General features: G+C 54.0%; 1 protein-coding gene across 1 annotated transcript in view; it reads right to left on the bottom strand.

The window, feature by feature from the left end:
- dync2h1 (dynein cytoplasmic 2 heavy chain 1) overlaps positions 1-17,859 on the bottom strand; it is a 290,615-nt gene that overhangs the window by 114,770 nt on the left and 157,986 nt on the right. Inside the window, 1 exon segment of the mRNA XM_064972741.1 lies at positions 11,357-11,429. Coding sequence (XP_064828813.1) covers positions 11,357-11,429 — 73 coding nt within the window.

Consider the following 17,859-nt stretch of genomic DNA (forward strand, 5'->3'; position numbering starts at 1 on the left):
GGGCCACAGTGTCTCCTGACCCCTCCCGTCTCAGCCTCCAGTATTTATGCTGCAGTAGTTTATGTGTCCGGGGCTAGGTTCAGTTTGTTATATCTGGAGTACTTCTCCTGTCTTATCCGGTGTCAGGTGTGAATTTAAATATGCTCTCTCTAATTCTCTCTTTCTTTCTCTCGGAGGAGGACCTGAGCCCTAGGACCATGCCTCAGGACTACCTGGCATGATGACTCCTTGCTGTCCCCAGTCCACCTGGCCGTGTTGCTGCTCCAGTTTCAACTGTTCTGCCTGCGGCTATGGAATCCTGACCTGTTCACCGGACGTGCTACCTGTCCCAGACCTGCTGTTTTCAACTCTCTAGAGACAGCAGGAGTGGGAGAGATACTCTTAATGATCGGCTATAAAAAGCCAACTGACATTTACTCCTGAGGTGCTGACTTGCTGCACCCTCGACAACTACTGTGATTACTATTATTTGACGTTGCTGGTCATTTATGAACATTTGAACATCTTGGCCATGTTCTGTTATAATCTCCACCCGGCACAGCCAGAAGAGGACTGGCCACCCCTCATAGCCTGGTTCCTCTCTAGGTTTCTTCCTAGGTTTTGCCCTTTCTAGGGAGTTTTACCTAGCCACCATGCTTCTACACCTGCATTGCTTGCTGTTTGGGGTTATAGGCTGGGTTTCTGTAGAGCACTTTGAGATATCAGCTGATGTACGAAGGGCTATATAAATACATTTGATTTGATTTGCGAAGACCGGCACTCCAATAACCTGTCAGATCCAAGTCATCCCATCTCCTCCTCTCCATCCCGTCAACCCCTGGCCAACTCCAGCCTGTACACACCACTTCACCCTCTTCCCCCCATCTCCTCCTCTCCATCCCGTCAACCCCTGGCCAACTCCAGCCTGTACACACCACTTCACCCTCTTCCCCCCATCTCCTCCTCTCCATCCCGTCAACCCCTGGCCAACTCCAGCCTGTACACACCACTTCACCCTCTTCACCCCCATCTCCTCCTCTCCTTCCCGTCAACCCCTGGCCAACTCCAGCCTCTACACACCACTTCACCCTCCCCCCCCATCTCCTCCTCTCCTTCCCGTCAACCCCTGGCCAACTCCAGCCTCTACACACCACTTCACCCTCCCCCCCCCCCCATCTCCTCCTCTCCTTCCAGTCACCCCCTGGCCAACTCCAGCCTGTACACTCCACTTCACCCCCCCCCCTTCCCGTCAACCCCTGCCCAACTCCAGCCTCTACACACCACTTCACCCCCCCCCCATTCCTCCTCAACCCCTGGCCAACTCCAGCCTGTACACACCACTTCACCCTCTTCCCCCCATCTCCTCCTCTCCTTCCCATCAACCCCTGGCCAACTCCAGCCTCTACACACCACTTCACCCTCTTCCCCCCCATCTCCTCCTCTCCTTCCCATCAACCCCTGGCCAACTCCAGCCTCTACACACCACTTCACCCTCTTCCCCCCATCTCCTCCTCTCCTTCCCATCAACCCCTGGCCAACTCCAGCCTCTACACACCACTTCACCCTCTTCCCCCCATCTCCTCCTCTCCTTCCCATCAACCCCTGGCCAACTCCAGCCTCTACACACCACTTCACCCTCTTCCCCCCCATCTCCTCCTCTCCTTCCCATCAACCCCTGGCCAACTCCAGCCTCTACACTCCACTTCACCCTCTTCCCCCCATCTCCTCCTCTCCTTCCCATCAACCCCTGGCCAACTCCAGCCTCTACACTCCACTTCACCCTCTTCCCCCCATCTCCTCCTCTCCTTCCCGTCAACCCCTGGCCAACTCCAGCCTCTACATACCACTTCACCCTCTTCCCCCCCATCTCCTCCTCTCCTTCCCGTCAACCCCTGGCCAACTCCAGCCTCTACACACCACTTCACCCTCTTCCCCCCCATCTCCTCCTCTCCTTCCCGTCAACCCCTGGCCAACTCCAGCCTCTACACACCACTTCACCCTCTTCCCCCCCCATCTCCTCCTCTCCTTCCCGTCAACCCCTGGCCAACTCCAGCCTCTACACACCACTTCACCCCCCTTCCCGTCAACCCCTGCCCAACTCCTGCCTCTACACACCACTTCACCCTCTTCCCCCCCATCTCCTCCTCTCCTTCCCATCAACCCCTGGCCAACTCCAGCCTCTACACACCACTTCACCCTCTTCCCCCCCATCTCCTCCTCTCCTTCCCGTCAACCCCTGGCCAACTCCAGCCTCTACACACCACTTCACCCCCCCCTTCCCGTCAACCCCTGGCCAACTCCTGCCTCTACACACCACTTCACCCCCCCCCCATTCCCGTCAACCCCTGGCCAACTCCATCTTCTACACACCACTTCACACCCCCCCCCCCCTTCCCGTCAACCCCTGGCCAACTCCAGCCTGTACACACCACTTCACCCTCTTCCCCCCATCTCCTCCTCTCCTTCCCATCAACCCCTGGCCAACTCCAGCCTCTACACTCCACTTCACCCTCTTCCCCCCATCTCCTCCTCTCCTTCCCATCAACCCCTGGCCAACTCCAGCCTCTACACACCACTTCACCCTCTTCCCCCCCCCATCTCCTCCTCTCCTTCCCGTCAACCCCTGGCCAACTCCAGCCTCTACACACCACTTCACCCCCCCCCCCTTCCCGTCAACCCCTGCCCAACTCCTGCCTGTACACACCACTTCACCCTCTTCCCCCCATCTCCTCCTCTCCTTCCCATCAACCCCTGGCCAACTCCAGCCTCTACACACCACTTCACCCTCTTCCCCCATCTCCTCCTCTCCTTCCCATCAACCCCTGGCCAACTCCAGCCTCTACACACCACTTCACCCTCTTCCCCCATCTCCTCCTCTCCTTCCCGTCAACCCCTGGCCAACTCCAGCCTGTACACACCACTTCACCCTCTTCCCCCATCTCCTCCTCCCATTCCCGTCAACCCCTGGCCAACTCCAGCCTGTACACACCACTTCACCCTCTTCCCCCCATCTCCTCCTCTCCTTCCCGTCAACCCCTGGCCAACTCCAGCCTCTACACACCACACCACACTTCACCCTCTTCCCCCCATCTCCTCCTCTCCTTCCCGTCAACCCCTGGCCAACTCCAGCCTCTACACACCACTTCACCCTCTTCCCCCCATCTCCTCCTCTCCTTCCCGTCAACCCCTGGCCAACTCCAGCCTCTACACACCACTTCACCCTCTTCACCCCCATCTCCTCCTCTCCTTCCTGTCAACCCCTGGCCAACTCCAGCCTCTACACACCACACTTCACCCTCTTCCCCCCCCCATCTCCTCCTCTCCTTCCCATCAACCCCTGGCCAACTCCAGCCTCTACACACCACTTCACCCTCTTCCCCCCCATCTCCAACCCAGGGGCTTGTCCAGGTAAGACAGTCAATGGGTTAGTGTCAATACGGTACACAACCCTGAGCCAGACCACACTCTTTTTACAGTCTACAATCAGACACTATTGTTGGTCAAACACGTGTAATGTCACCACAGTATCAAACATTCACAGGGCAGATGAGCAGGTGAAACTGAGGTCAAATTCAGCTAAAATGTTGTTAAATTTAGAAAATATGTTTCCAAGTTTTCCCATGAATGAAATAAAAAACGTGATCAAAGTATGAAATGATTGTTATTCTCAAATACGCTGCGCTTATTGTGTTTTAGTTGTGGTCCATTTGTGTACAAAAGATTATAATTATGTTTCAGCCCCCGAAGATCCGCTCCAACAGAAATGGTCCCAAGGCGGAATCTAGTCACCTACCCCTGTCACCTACCCCTGTCTACCTACCCCTGTCACCTACCCCTGTCACCTACCCCTGTCACCTACCCCTGTCTACCTACCCCTGTTTACCTACCCCTGTCGCCTACCCCTGTCGCCTACCCCTGTCACCTACCCCTGTCACCTACCCCTGTCTACCTACCCCTGTCTACCTACCCCTGTCGCCTACCCCTGTCTACCTACCCCTGTCTACCTACCCCTGTCTACCTACCCCTGTCACCTACCCCTGTCACCCTACCCCTGTCTACCTACCCCTGTCTACCTACCCCTGTCTACCTACCCCTGTCTACCTACCCCTGTTTACCTACCCCTGTCACCTACCCCTGTCACCTACCCCTGTCTACCTACCCCTGTCTACCTACCCCTGTCTACCTACCCCTGTTTACCTACCCCTGTCGCCTACCCCTGTCTACCTACCCCTGTCTACCTACCCCTGTTTACCTACCCCTGTCGCCTACCCCTGTCGCCTACCCCTGTCTACCTACCCCTGTCTACCTACCCCTGTCTACCTACCCGTCACCTACCCCTGTTTACCTACCCCTGTCGCCTACCCCTGTCTACCTACCCCTGTTTACCTACCCCTGTCTACCTACCCCTGTCTACCTACCCCTGTCTACCTACCCCTGTCTACCTACCCCTGTCTATCTACCCCTGTCTACCTACCCCTGTCTACCTACCCGTCACCTACCCCTGTTTACCTACCCCTGTCGCCTACCCCTGTCTACCTACCCCTGTTTACCTACCCCTGTCTACCTACCCCTGTCTACCTACCCCTGTCTACCTACCCCTGTATACCTACCCCTGTCACCTACCCCTGTCTACCTACCCCTGTCTACCTACCCCTGTCACCTACCCCTGTTTACCTACCCCTGTCTACCTACCCCTGTCTACCTACCCCTGTCACCTACCCCTGTTTACCTACCCCTGTCCTACCCCTGTACCCCTGTCTACCTACCCCTGTCACCTACCCCTGTTTACCTACCCCTGTCTACCTACCCCTGTCTACCTACCCCTGTCACCTACCCCTGTTTACCTACCCCTGTCTACCTACCCCTGTCTACCTACCCGTCACCTACCCCTGTCTACCTACCCCTGTCTACCTACCCCTGTCTACCTACCCCTGTCACCTACCCCTGTTATCTACCCCTGTCACCTACCCCTGTTTTCTACCCCTGTTATCTACCCCTGTTATCTACCCCTGTTACCTACCCCTGTTTTCTACCCCTGTTTTCTACCCCTGTTATCTACCCCTGTTATCTACCCCTGTTATCTACCCCTGTTACCTACCCCTGTTTTCTACCCCTGTTATCTACCCCTGTTATCTACCCCTGTTACCTACCCCTGTTACCTACCCCTGTTACCTACCCCTGTTACCTACCCCTGTTATCTACCCGTTACCTACCCCTGTTACCTACCCGTTACCTACCCCTGTTACCTACCCCTGTTTACCTACCCCTGTCTACCTACCCCTGTCTACCTACCCCTGTCTACCTACCCCTGTCTACCTACCCCTGTCTATCTACCCCTGTCTACCTACCCCTGTCTACCTACCCGTCACCTACCCCTGTTTACCTACCCCTGTCACCTACCCCTGTCTACCTACCCCTGTCACCTACCCCTGTTTACCTACCCCTGTCTACCTACCCCTGTCTACCTACCCCTGTCTACCTACCCCTGTCACCTACCCCTGTTTACCTACCCCTGTCTACCTACCCCTGTCTACCTACCCGTCACCTACCCCTGTCTACCTACCCCTGTCTACCTACCCCTGTCACCTACCCCTGTTATCTACCCCTGTCACCTACCCCTGTTTTCTACCCCTGTCATCTACCCCTGTTATCTACCCCTGTCACCTACCCCTGTCACCTACCCCTGTTTTCTACCCCTGTTTTCTACCCCTGTTATCTACCCCTGTTACCTACCCCTGTTTTCTACCCCTGTTATCTACCCCTGTTACCTACCCCTGTTACCTACCCCTGTTACCTACCCCTTACCTACCCGTTACCTACCCCTGTTATCTACCCCCCTGTTACCTACCCCTGTTACCTACCCGTTACCTACCCCTGTTACCTACCCCTGTCTACCTACCCCTGTCTACCTACCCCTGTCTACCTACCCCCCTGTCTACCTACCCCTGTCTATCTACCCCTGTCTACCCCTGTCTACTACCCCTGTCTACCTACCCGTCACCTACCCCCCTGTTTACCTACCCCTGTCGCCTACCCCTGTCTACCTACCCCTGTTTACCTACCCCTGTCTACCTACCCCTGTCTACCTACCCCTGTATACCTACCCCTGTCACCTACCCCTGTCTACCTACCCCTGTCTACCTACCCCTGTCACCTACCCCTGTTTACCTACCCCTGTCACCTACCCCTGTCTACCTACCCCTGTCACCTACCCCTGTTTACCTACCCCTGTCTACCTACCCCTGTCTACCTACCCCTGTCTACCTACCCCTGTTTACCTACCCCTGTCTACCTACCCCTGTCTACCTACCCGTCACCTACCCCTGTCTACCTACCCCTGTCTACCTACCCCTGTCTACCTACCCCTGTCACCTACCCCTGTTATCTACCCCTGTCACCTACCCCTGTTTTCTACCCCTGTTATCTACCCCTGTTATCTACCCCTGTTATCTACCCCTGTTACCTACCCCTGTTTTCTACCCCTGTTATCTACCCCTGTTATCTACCCCTGTTACCTACCCCTGTTACCTACCCCTGTTACCTACCCGTTACCTACCCCTGTTATCTACCCGTTACCTACCCCTGTTACCTACCCGTTACCTACCCCTGTTACCTACCCCTGTTACCTACCCCTGTTACCTACCCCTGTTACCTACCCCTGTTATCTACCCCTGTTACCTACCCCTGTTACCTACCCCTGTTACCTACCCCTGTTACCTACCCCTGTTACCTACCCCTGACACCTACCCCTGTTACCTACCCCTGTTACCTACCCCTGTTGTCTACCCCTGTTATCTACCCCTGTTACCTACCCCTGTTATCTACCCCTGTTACCTACCCCTGTTACCTACCCCTGTTACCTACCCGTTACCTACCCCTGACACCTACCCCTGACACCTACCCCTGTTACCTACCCCTGTTATCTACCCCTATTATCTACCCCTGTTATCTACCCCTGTTATCTACCCCTGTTATCTACCCCTGCTGTACAGTATGAGAAGACTGCAGCACCACCACCACTACTACCTGAGACGACATGAGGAGCTGCAGTTCAGCCAGAGAAGGAGTGATATCTGAAGAATAGAGAGATGTAGGACATAGGAGTTGATACTGTAGATCAACACAGAGAGAGAGAGAGACAGCCTGATAGCCCTTCTGACAACCCCCCACACCCACAAGACACAGGTTGTTCTTCTTATGGACTCAAATGGGAAATACACTGCTCAAAAAATAAAGGGAACACTTAAACAACACAATGTAACTCCAAGTCAATCACACTTCTGTGAAATCAAACTGTCCACTTAGGAAGCAACACTGATTGACAATAAATTTCACATGCTGTTGTGCAAATGGAATAGACAACAGGTGGAAATTATAGGCAATTAGCAAGACACCCCCAATAAAGGAGTGGTTCTGCAGGTGGTGACCACAGACCACTTCTCAGTTCCTATGCTTCCTGGCTGATGTTTTGGTCACTTTTGAATGCTGGCGGTGATTTCACTCTAGTGGTAGCATGAGACGGAGTCTACAACCCACACAAGTGGCTCAGGTAGTGCAGTTCATCCAGGATGGCACATCAATGCGAGCTGTGGCAAGAAGGTTTGCTGTGTCTGTCAGCGTAGTGTCCAGAGCATGGAGGCGCAACCAGGAGACAGGCCAGTACATCGGGTGTTCCAAAATGGTGTTCCAAAAAAGGCTCAGTTACCAGGACCACAAATACAAATTCCGTCTAGACACCATTTGCCCAAGAGCACACACAAACTATACAAACCTTGGCCTAAACATCAGCGCCACAGGTAACTTCCACAAAGCTGTGAACGATCTGAGAGACAAGGCAAGGGCATTATATGCCATCAAAAGGAACATAAAATTCAACATACCGATGAGGATCTGGCTAAAAATACTTGAATCAGTCAGAGCTCATTGCCCCTAACGGTTGTGAGGTCTGGGGTTCGCTCACTGCATGGAGAATTCTGCAAAAATATCCTCCGTGTACAACGTAGAACACCAAACAATGCATGCAGAGCAGAATTAGGCCGATACCCACTAATTATCACCTAAAAGGAAGCGATTCCTAAACCTTCCATAACAAAGCCATCACCTACAGAGAGATGAACCTGGAGAAGTGTCCCCTGAGCAAGCTGGTCCTGGGGCTCTGTTCACAAACACATAACACCCCACAGAGCCCCAGGACAGCAGCACAATTAGACCCAAGCAAATCATGAGAAAACAAAAAGATAATTACTTGTTAATAAAGATAATTACATGCCAATAAAGCCCCTTGAATTGAATTGAGAGACAGAAAGAGAGAGAGAGAGAGAGCGACAGAGAGAGAGAGAGACAGAGAGAGAGACAGAGAGAGAGAGACAGAGAGAGAGACAGAGAGAGAGAGACAGAGAGAGAGAGACAGAGAGAGAGACAGAGAGAGAGACAGAGAGAGAGACAGAGAGAGAGACAGAGAGAGAGACAGAGAGAGAGACAGAGAGAGAGACAGAGAGACAGAGAGAGAGACAGGGAGAGAGAGACCGAGAGAGAGAGACAGCGAGAGAGACAGAGAGACAGAGAGAGAGACAGAGAGAGAGACAGAGAGACAGAGAGAGAGAGAGAGAGAGAGACCGAGAGACAGAGAGAGAGAGACAGAGAGAGAGAGAGACAGAGAGAGAGACAGAGAGAGAGAGAGAGAGAGAGAGACAGAGAGAGAGAGACAGAGAGAGAGAGACAGAGAGAGACAAAGAGAGAGACAGAGAGAGACAGAGAGAGAGACAGAGAGAGAGAGACAAAGAGAGAGACAGAGAGAGACAAAGAGAGAGAGAGAGACAGTGAGACAGAGTGAGAGAGAGACAGAGTGAGAAAGAGTGAGAGACAGTGAGAGAGAGACAGAGTGAGACAGAGACAGAGTGAGACAGAGAGACAGAGACAGAGTGAGACAGAGTGAGACAGAGAGAGAGAGAGAGAGAGAGAGAGATAATCACTGATGGTGTGTGAGGAGGGGAGGAGACTAACATCAGTGTGTCAGGTTGACAGTGTTTAGGGACATGGTCATGGTCTGATAACTCCACATCGCTAGGTAACATCTGACAGCCTATTTGCTGACATTATTGCTGTGAAAATTTGCCAAATCTAACTGTGTAGCAGTCCAATTATCAGTCTTATTCAGCAGTTGTGAAGCTTTCATATGCATGGCTCCAAACTAAAACACACAAACACCAATTTGCTGAGTCATTGATAGTGCTGGCATAAACCTACATGAAATTAGCAGGATTAACAGAATGAATAGGTGGCTCATTAGGCAGAAAGAACCCTGTGTTTCCTGGCAGATTAGTGTGTGTGTGTGTGTGTGTGTGTGTGTGTGTGTGTGTGTGTGTGTGTGTGTGTGTGTGTGTGTGTGTGGTCAAACGACAGACTAAGGAGGAAATGAAGGGAAAGAGATGGAGGAAAACCAGAGGTATCGATTGAGAGCAGATGTTAAATAGAAATAGCCAGGGAGGTAGATGGCAGAGGGGGAGAATTAGAGAAGCAGATATGGTCGGAAAGATTGTCCAGTCATGGATAACGTCCTGAGAGGAATGACTGGAATGCGCGGCTGTTTCTTCAGAGAAAATACCTTAAAAATGTCAGTTAAAACGCTGAGTACCAAAAAGACGTTTCCCATTTAATTGCCCGGCAACACATTTCATTTTAACATCCGTTTCTCAAAAGTAATCTTATACGAGGTTACCATGAATTGTTCACAAGGTTTAATGTTCGATTTGTTACATAAAATAATTCCGTAAATTATACCAATCATCAATTGTTATCACCAGTAAGAAACTGCTAGCCATTGGCTGCTTACTGCTGAGTACTGCTAGCTAACTGGCAAGCACAGAAAAAGTCAACAACTTCAGGAGTAAAGAACCCTAGGAATTGGCTGATCGCCCTCTAGTGGCGAAAGTAAGAACTGACCAAAATGCACAGTCAAAGAGGAGAATAATTAGTGAGATTTTTTTTTTTTTTTTTAGAGAGCCATACTAAGACAAAAGAAATGTTACACAATGTGTAAATGATAACATATTAGCGCAAAAAATCAAGAAATTGATTTGCATTAAGGAATTGGAGCGGGAGGGAGCCTAGTGGTTAGAGCATTGGGCTAGTAATCAAAAGGTTGCAAGATCGAATCCCCGAGCTGACATGGTACAAATCTGTTGTTCTGCCCCTGAACAAAGAAGTTAACCCACTGTTCCTAGGCCGTCATTGAAAATAAGAATTAGTTAAACAAAGGTAAAAAATAATATATATATATCATTTTTTAAACGTAGAAGCCTGTCTCAAATAGAAGCCTGTCTCAAATAGAAGCCTGCCTCAAATAGAAGCCTGTCTCAAATAGAAGCCTGTCTCAAATAAGCGCATGTCATGTTCCGTGTTTTAAGCAAATACATTCCAGGGATATTAATTGACATTTTATGGTCGTGAAAATTGTAGAAAATTGTAAATTTACAGTAACGCTGCTGACCTACTAACACGTCAATGATGAAGACTGAGGGTCTGAAATCTACATGGAAGACGTAAGAAACACACGCAGGTACGCGCGCAGGTACGCACGCAGGAGAAACCTCGTCAGACCTCCGTGACTCCAGTGAATTACAGCCAATCTGTTCTCCCTCCATGGGGCTAATCGTCCAATCATATCGCTTTGTGTTCCCTTCTGAGCCCGCTGGCATAATGAAGAGAAATCACCACACATTCAGCAGGTCCACACACACACACACACACACACAGAGAGAGATTATGGAGGTTTGGATGTGTGTGTGCATATAGCCGTGTGTGTGTGTGAGAGTGTGTGTCAAATGAAGAGAAATGGCTGGAGATGAATTTACTGTGTTTCATCCTCAGTGTGCGTTCATGTGTGTCTGTGTGTGTGTGTCTGTTCGTGGCAAATTAAGAGTAATGACTGTCTATGAATCACTGTACACGTCCCCAATCGTCGCTGTATCAGGCAACTCCATTCATGGAGGACAGGAACCGTATGTGAGCATACTCTGTCTCTCTGCAGGTGTGTGCTCACGTGTTTCTGTGTGTGTGATGGTGGCTGGTTCTCTACATATGCATGTGTGTGTGTGTGTGTGTGTTTGTGTTATATGGACTGATGACCCCTCAAGTCCATCAGCTGTATGAAGTGCTGACTCACTGCAATGCGTCTGCAGTGAGAAGAGATGCACCCGATGTGGTTGACCTCTGTGTGTTTACGGTGTGAGTAATTAGGATGGATTGATAAGCACTAATGATGACACTTTTACCAGACAGACATATTTATGGCGGACGGAAGGGATCCCTCACACACACACACACACACACACACACACACACACACACGCACACACAGACACACACACACACTCACCAAGGGCCTGCGAGGTGAAGGCAGCCATGGCACTCTGTAGTCTATCTGGCCTGATGGCCTGAACCAACAGCACCTGCAAGGAGAAAGAGGGAGAGGAGAGGGGAGACGTGAGAAGAGGGGAGACGGGAGGAGAGGAGAGTGGAGATGGGAGAAGAGAAGAGGGGAGAAGAGGAGACGTGACAAGAGAAGGGGAGATGGGAGGAGAGGAGAGGAGAGGGGAGAAGTGAGGAGAGGGGAGAAGAGGAGAGGGGAGAGGGGAGAAGAGGAGAGGGGAGACGTGAGAAGACAGGGGAGAAGAGGAGAGGGGAGACGTGAGAAGAGGAGAGGGGAGACGAGGAGACGTGAGAAGAGGAGAGGGGAGACGAGGAGACGTGAGAAGAGGAGAGGGGAGAAGAGGAGAGGGGAGACGGGAGAAGAGGAGAGGGGACAGAAGAGGAGAGACGTGAGAAGAGGAGATGTGAGAAGAGGGGAGGGGAGACGTGAGAAGAGGAGAGGGGAGACGTGAGAAGAGGAGAAGGGAGAAGAGGAGAGCGGAGACGTGAGAAGAGGGGAGGGGAGACGTGAGAAGAGGAGAGGGGAGACGTGAGAAGAGGAGAGGGGAGACGTGAGAAGAGGAGAAGGGAGAAGAGGAGAGGGGAGACGGGAGAAGAGGAGAGGGGAGACGGGAGAAGAGGAGAGGGGAGACGGGAGAAGAGGAGAGGGGAGAAGTGAGAAGAGGAGAGAGGAGAGAAGAGACGTGAGAAGAGGAGAGGGGAGAAGAAGAGATACGTGAGAAAAGGAGAGGGGAGAAGAGGAGAGGAGAGACGTGAGAAGAGGAGAGGGGAGACAGGAGAAGAGGAGAGGGGAGAAGAGGAGAGACGTGAGAAAAGGAGAGGGGAGAAGAGGAGAGGGGAGACGAGAGAAGAGGAGAGAAGGGGGCAGACGGGAGAAGAGGAGAGGGGAGACGGGAGAAGAGGAGAGGGGAGACAGGAGAAGAGGAGAGGGGAGACAGGAGAAGAGGAGAGGGGAGAAGAGGGGAGACGGGAGAAGATGAGAGGGCAGACGTGAGAAAAGGAGAGGGCAGACGTGAGAAGAGGAGAGAAGAGGAGAGGGCAGACGGGAGAAGAGGAGAGAAGAGGAGAGGGGAGACGGGAGAAGAGGAGAGGGCAGGCGGGAGAAGAGGAGAGACGAGGGCAGACGGGAGAAGAGGAGAGAAGAGGGCAGACGGGAGAAGAGGAGAGAAGAGGGCAGACGGGAGAAGAGGAGAGAAGAGGGCAGACGGGAGAAGAGGAGAGAAGAGGGCAGACGGGAGAAGAGGAGAGAAGAGGAGAGGGCAGACGGGAGAAGAGGAGAGGGCAGACGGGAGAAGAGGAGAGGGCAGACGGGAGAAGAGGAGAGGGCAGACGGGAGAAGAGGAGAGGGGAGGGGAGACATGAGAAGAGGAGAGGGCAGACGTGAGAAGGGGAGACGTGAGAAGAGGAGAGGGGAGACGTGAGAAGAGGAGAGGGGAGACGTGAGAAGAGGAGAGGGCAGACGGGAGAAGAGGAGAGGGGAGGGGAGAGAGGAGAGGGGAGGGGAGAAGAGGAGAGGGGAGGGAGAAGAGGAGAGGGGAGGAGACATGAGAAGAGGAGAGGGCAGACGTGAGAAGAGGAGACGTGAGAAGAGGAGAGGGGAGACGTGAGAAGAGGAGAGGGGAGACGTGAGAAGAGGAGAGGGGAGACGTGAGAAGAGGAGAGGGGAGACGTGAGAAGAGGAGAGAGGGGAGACGTGAGAAGAGGAGAGGGGAGACGTGAGAAGAGGAGAGGGGAGACGTGAGAAGAGGAGAGGGAGACGTGAGAAGAGAAGAGGAGATGTGAGAAGAGGAGAGGGGAGAGTGAGAAGAGAAGAGGAGATGTGAGAAGAGGAGAGGGGATGTGAGAAGAGGAGAGGGGATGTGAGAAGAGGAGAGGGGAGACGTGAGAAGAGGAGAGGAGAGGGGAGAAGAGGAGATGGGAGACGGGAGAAGAGGAGAGGGGAGACGGGAGAAGAGGAGAGGGCAGACGGGAGAAGAGGAGAGAAGAGGGCAGACGGGAGAAGAGGAGAGGGCAGACGGGAGAAGAGGAGAGGGCAGACGGGAGAAGAGGAGAGGGCAGACGGGAGAAGAGGAGAGGGGAGATGTGAGAAGAGGAGAGGGGATGTGAGAAGAGGAGAGGGGAGACGTGAGAAGAGGGGAGACGTGAGAAGAGGAGAGGGGAGACGTGAGAAGAGAAGAGGAGATGTGAGAAGAGGAGAGGGGATGTGAGAAGAGGAGCGGGGAGGGGACACATGAGAAGAGGAGAGGGGAGACGTGAGAAGAGGAGACGTGAGAAGAGGAGAGGGGAGACGTGAGAAGAGGAGAGGGGAGACGTGAGAAGAGGAGAGGGGAGACGTGAGAAGAGGAGAGGGGAGACGTGAGAAGAGAAGAGGAGATGTGAGAAGAGGAGAGGGGATGTGAGAAGAGGAGAGGGGAGACGTGAGAAGAGGAGAGGAGAGAAGAGGAGAGGGGAGACGGGAGAAGAGGAGAGGGGAGAAGAGGAGAGGGGAGACGGGAGAAGAGGAGAGGGGAGAAGAGGAGAGGGGAGACGTGAGAAGAGGAGAGGAGAGGGGAGAAGAGGAGAGAAGGGGGCAGGCGGGAGAAGAGAGGAGAAGAGGGGAGACGGGAGAAGAGGAGAGGGGAGACGGGAGAAGAGGAGAGAAGAGGGGAGACATGAGAAGAGTAGAGGGGAGACATGAGAAGAGGAGACGTGAGAAGAAGAGACGTGAGAAGAGGAGAGGGGAGACGTGAGAAGAGGAGAGGGGAAACGTGAGAAGAGGAGAGGAGATGTGAGAAGAGGAGAGGGGATGTGAGAAGAGGAGAGGGGATGTGAGAAGAGGAGAGGGGAGACGTGAGAAGAGGAGAGGGGAGTAGAGGAGAGGGGAGACGGGAGAAGAGGAGAGGGGAGACGGGAGAAGAGGAGAGGGGAGAAGAGGAGAAGAGGAGAGGGGAGACGGGAGAAGAGGAGAGATGTGAGAAGAGGAGAGAAGAGACGTGAGAAGAGGAGAGGGGAGAAGAGGAGAGGGTAGAAGAGGAGAGGGGAGAAGAGGAGAAGGGAGACAACAGGAGAGGAGAGAAGAGGGGAGAAGAGGAGAGGGGAGACGGGAGAAGAGGAGAGATGTGAGAAGAGGAGAGAAGAGACGTGAGAAGAGGAGAGGGGAGAAGAGGAGAGGGGAGAAGAGGAGAGGGGAGAAGAGGAGAGGGGAGACAGGAGAGGAGAGAAGAGGAGAGGGGAGAAGAGGAGAGGGGAGAAGAGAAGAGGAGAGGGGAGACGTGAGAAGAGGAGAGGAGAGGGGAGAAGAGGAGACGGGAGAAGAGGAGAGGGGAGACGTGAGGAGAGGGGAGACGTGAGAAGAGGAGAGGGCAGACGTGAGAAGAGGAGAGGGGAGACGTGAGAAGAGGAGAGGGGAGACGTGAGAAGAGGAGAGGGGAGATGTGAGAAGAGGAGAGGGGAGACGTGAGAAGAGGAGAGGGGAGACGTGAGAAGAGGAGAGGGGAGACGTGAGAAGAGGAGATGTGAGAAGAGGAGAGGGGATGTGAGAAGAGGGGATGTGAGAAGAGGAGAGGGGAGACGTGAGAAGAGGAGAGGAGAGGGGAGAAGAGGAGAGGGGAGACGGGAGAAGAGGAGAGGGGAGACGGGAGAAGAGGAGAGGGGAGACGGGAGAAGAGGAGAGGGGAGACATGAGAAGAGGAGAGGGCAAACGGGAGAAGAGGAGAGGGCAGACGGGAGAAGAGGAGAGAAGAGGGCAGACAGGAGAAGAGGAGTGAAGAGGAGAAGGCAGACGGGAGAAGAGGAGAGGGGCAGACGGGAGAAGAGGAGAAGGGAGACGGGAGAAGAGGAGAGGGCAGACGGGAGAAGAGGAGAGGGGAGACGGGAGAAGAGGAGAGGGCAGACGGGAGAAGAGGAGAGGGCAGACGGGAGAAGAGGAGAGGGGAGAAGTGAGAAGAGGAGACGTGAGAAGTGGAGAGGGGAGACGTGAGAAGAGGAGAGGGAGAGACGTGAGAAGAGGAGAGGGAGACGTGAGAAGAGGAGAGAGGGGAGACGTGGGAAGAGAAGAGGAGACGTGAGAAGAGGAGAGGAGAGGGTGAGAAGAGGAGAGGAGAGGGGAGAAGAGGAAAGGGGAGACGGGAGAAGAGGAGAGGGGAGACGGGAGAAGAGGAGAGGGGAGACGGGAGGAGAGGGGAGAAGAGGAGAGGGGAGAAGAGGAGAGGGTAGAAGAGGAGAGGGGAGAAGAGGAGAAGGGAGACAACAGGAGAGGAGAGAAGAGGAGAGGGGAGAAGAGGAGAGGGGAGAAGAGAAGAGGAGAGGGGAGACGTGAGAAGAGAAGAGGAGAGGGGAGACGGGAGAAGAGGAGATGTGAGAAGAGGAGAGGGGAGACGTGAGGAGAGGGGAGACGTGAGAAGAGGAGAGGGGAGACGTGAGAAGAGGAGAGGGGGGAGACGTGAGAAGAGGAGAGGGGAGACGTGAGAAGAGGAGAGGGAGACGTGAGAAGAGGAGAGGGGAGATGTGAGAAGAGGAGAGGGGAGACGTGAGAAGAGGAGAGGGGAGACGTGAGAAGAGGAGAGGGGAGACGTGAGAAGAGGAGATGTGAGAAGAGGAGAGGGGATGTGAGAAGAGGGGATGTGAGAAGAGGAGAGGGAGACGTGAGAAGAGGAGAGGAGAGGGAGAAGAGGAGAGGGGAGACGGGAGAAGAGGAGAGGGGAGGCGGGAGAAGAGGAGAGGGGAGACGGGAGAAGAGGAGAGGGGAGACATGAGAAGAGGAGAGGGCAAACGGGAGAAGAGGAGAGGGCAGACGGGAGAAGAGGAGAGAAGAGGGCAGACGGGAGAAGAGGAGTGAAGAGGAGAAGGCAGACGGGAGAAGAGGAGAGGGCAGACGGGAGAAGAGGAGAAGGGAGACGGGAGAAGAGGAGAGGGCAGACGGGAGAAGAGGAGAGGGGAGACGGGAGAAGAGGAGAGGGCAGACGGGAGAAGAGGAGAGGGCAGACGGGAGAAGAGGAGAGGGGAGAAGTGAGAAGAGGAGACGTGAGAAGTGGAGAGGGGAGACGTGAGAAGAGGAGAGGGGAGACGTGAGAAGAGGAGAGGGGAGATGTGAGAAGAGGAGAGGGGAGACGTGGGAAGAGAAGAGGAGACGTGAGAAGAGGAGAGGGGAGACGTGAGAAGAGGAGAGGAGGAGGGAGAAGAGGAAAGGGGAGACGGGAGAAGAGGAGAGGGGAGACGGGAGAAGAGGAGAGGGGAGACGGGAGGAGAGGGGAGAAGAGGAGAGGGGAGAAGAGGAGAGGGGAGAAGAGGAGAGGGGAGAAGAGGAGAAGAGGAGAGGGGAGAAGAGGAGAGAAGAGACGTGAGAAGAGGGGAGGGGAGACAGGAGAAGAGGAGAGAAGAGGAGAGGGGAGACGAGAGAAGAGGAGAGGGGAGACGGGAGGAGAGAAGAGGGCAGACAGGAGAAGAGGAGAGGAGAGGGGAGACATGATAAGAGGAGAGGGCACACATGAGAAGAGGGGAGGGGAGACGTGAGAAGAGGAGAGAAGGGGGCAGGCGGGAGAAGAGAGGAGAAGAGGAGAGGGGAGACGGGAGAAGAGGAGAGGGGAGACGGGAGAAGAGGAGAGGGGAGACGTGAGAAGAAGAGACGTGAGAAGAGGAGAGGGAGATGTGAGAAGAGGAGTGGGGAAACGTGAGAAGAGGAGAGGGGAGACGTGAGAAGAGGAGAGGGGAGACGTGAGAAGAGGAGAGATGTGAGAAGAGGAGAGATGTGAGAAGAGGAGAGGGGATGCGAGAAGAGGAGAGGGGATGTGAGAAGAGGAGAGGGGAGAAGAGGAGAGGGGAGACGAGAGGAGAGGAGAGAAGAGGAGAGGGGAGAAGAGGAGAGGGGAGAAGAGGAGAGGGGAGACGTGAGAAGAGGAGAGGGGAGAGTGAGAAGAGGAGAGGGGGACGTGAGAAGAGGAGAGGGGAGAAGAGGAGAGGGGAGACGTGAGAAGAGGAGAGGGGAGACGTGAGAAGAGGAGAGGGGAGACGTGAGAAGAGAAGAGGAGATGTGAGAAGAGGAGAGGGGAGACGTGAGAAGAGAAGAGGAGATGTGAGAAGAGGAGAGACGTGAGAAGAGGAGAGAGGAGACGTGAGAAGAGGAGAGGGGAGAAGAGGAGAGGGGAGAAGAGGAGAGGGGAGACGGGAGAAGAGGAGAGGGGAGACGTGAGAAGAGGAGAGGGCAGACGTGAGAAGAGGAGAGGGCAGACGTGAGAAGAGGAGAGGGCAGACGGGAGAAGAGGAGAGAGAAGAGGGCAGACGGGAGAAGAGGAGAGAAGAGGAGAAGGCAGACGGGAGAAGAGGAGAGGGCAGACGGGAGAAGAGGAGAAGGGAGACGGGAGAAGAGGAGAGGGCAGACGGGAGAAGAGGAGAGGGCAGACGGGAGAAGAGGAGGGGAGGGGAGAAGAGGAGAGGGCAGACGGGAGAAGAGGAGAGGGAGACGTGAGAAGAGAA

Source organism: Oncorhynchus masou, chromosome 9 (genome assembly GCF_036934945.1).
Source record: "Oncorhynchus masou masou isolate Uvic2021 chromosome 9, UVic_Omas_1.1, whole genome shotgun sequence".
NCBI lineage: Eukaryota > Metazoa > Chordata > Actinopteri > Salmoniformes > Salmonidae > Oncorhynchus > Oncorhynchus masou.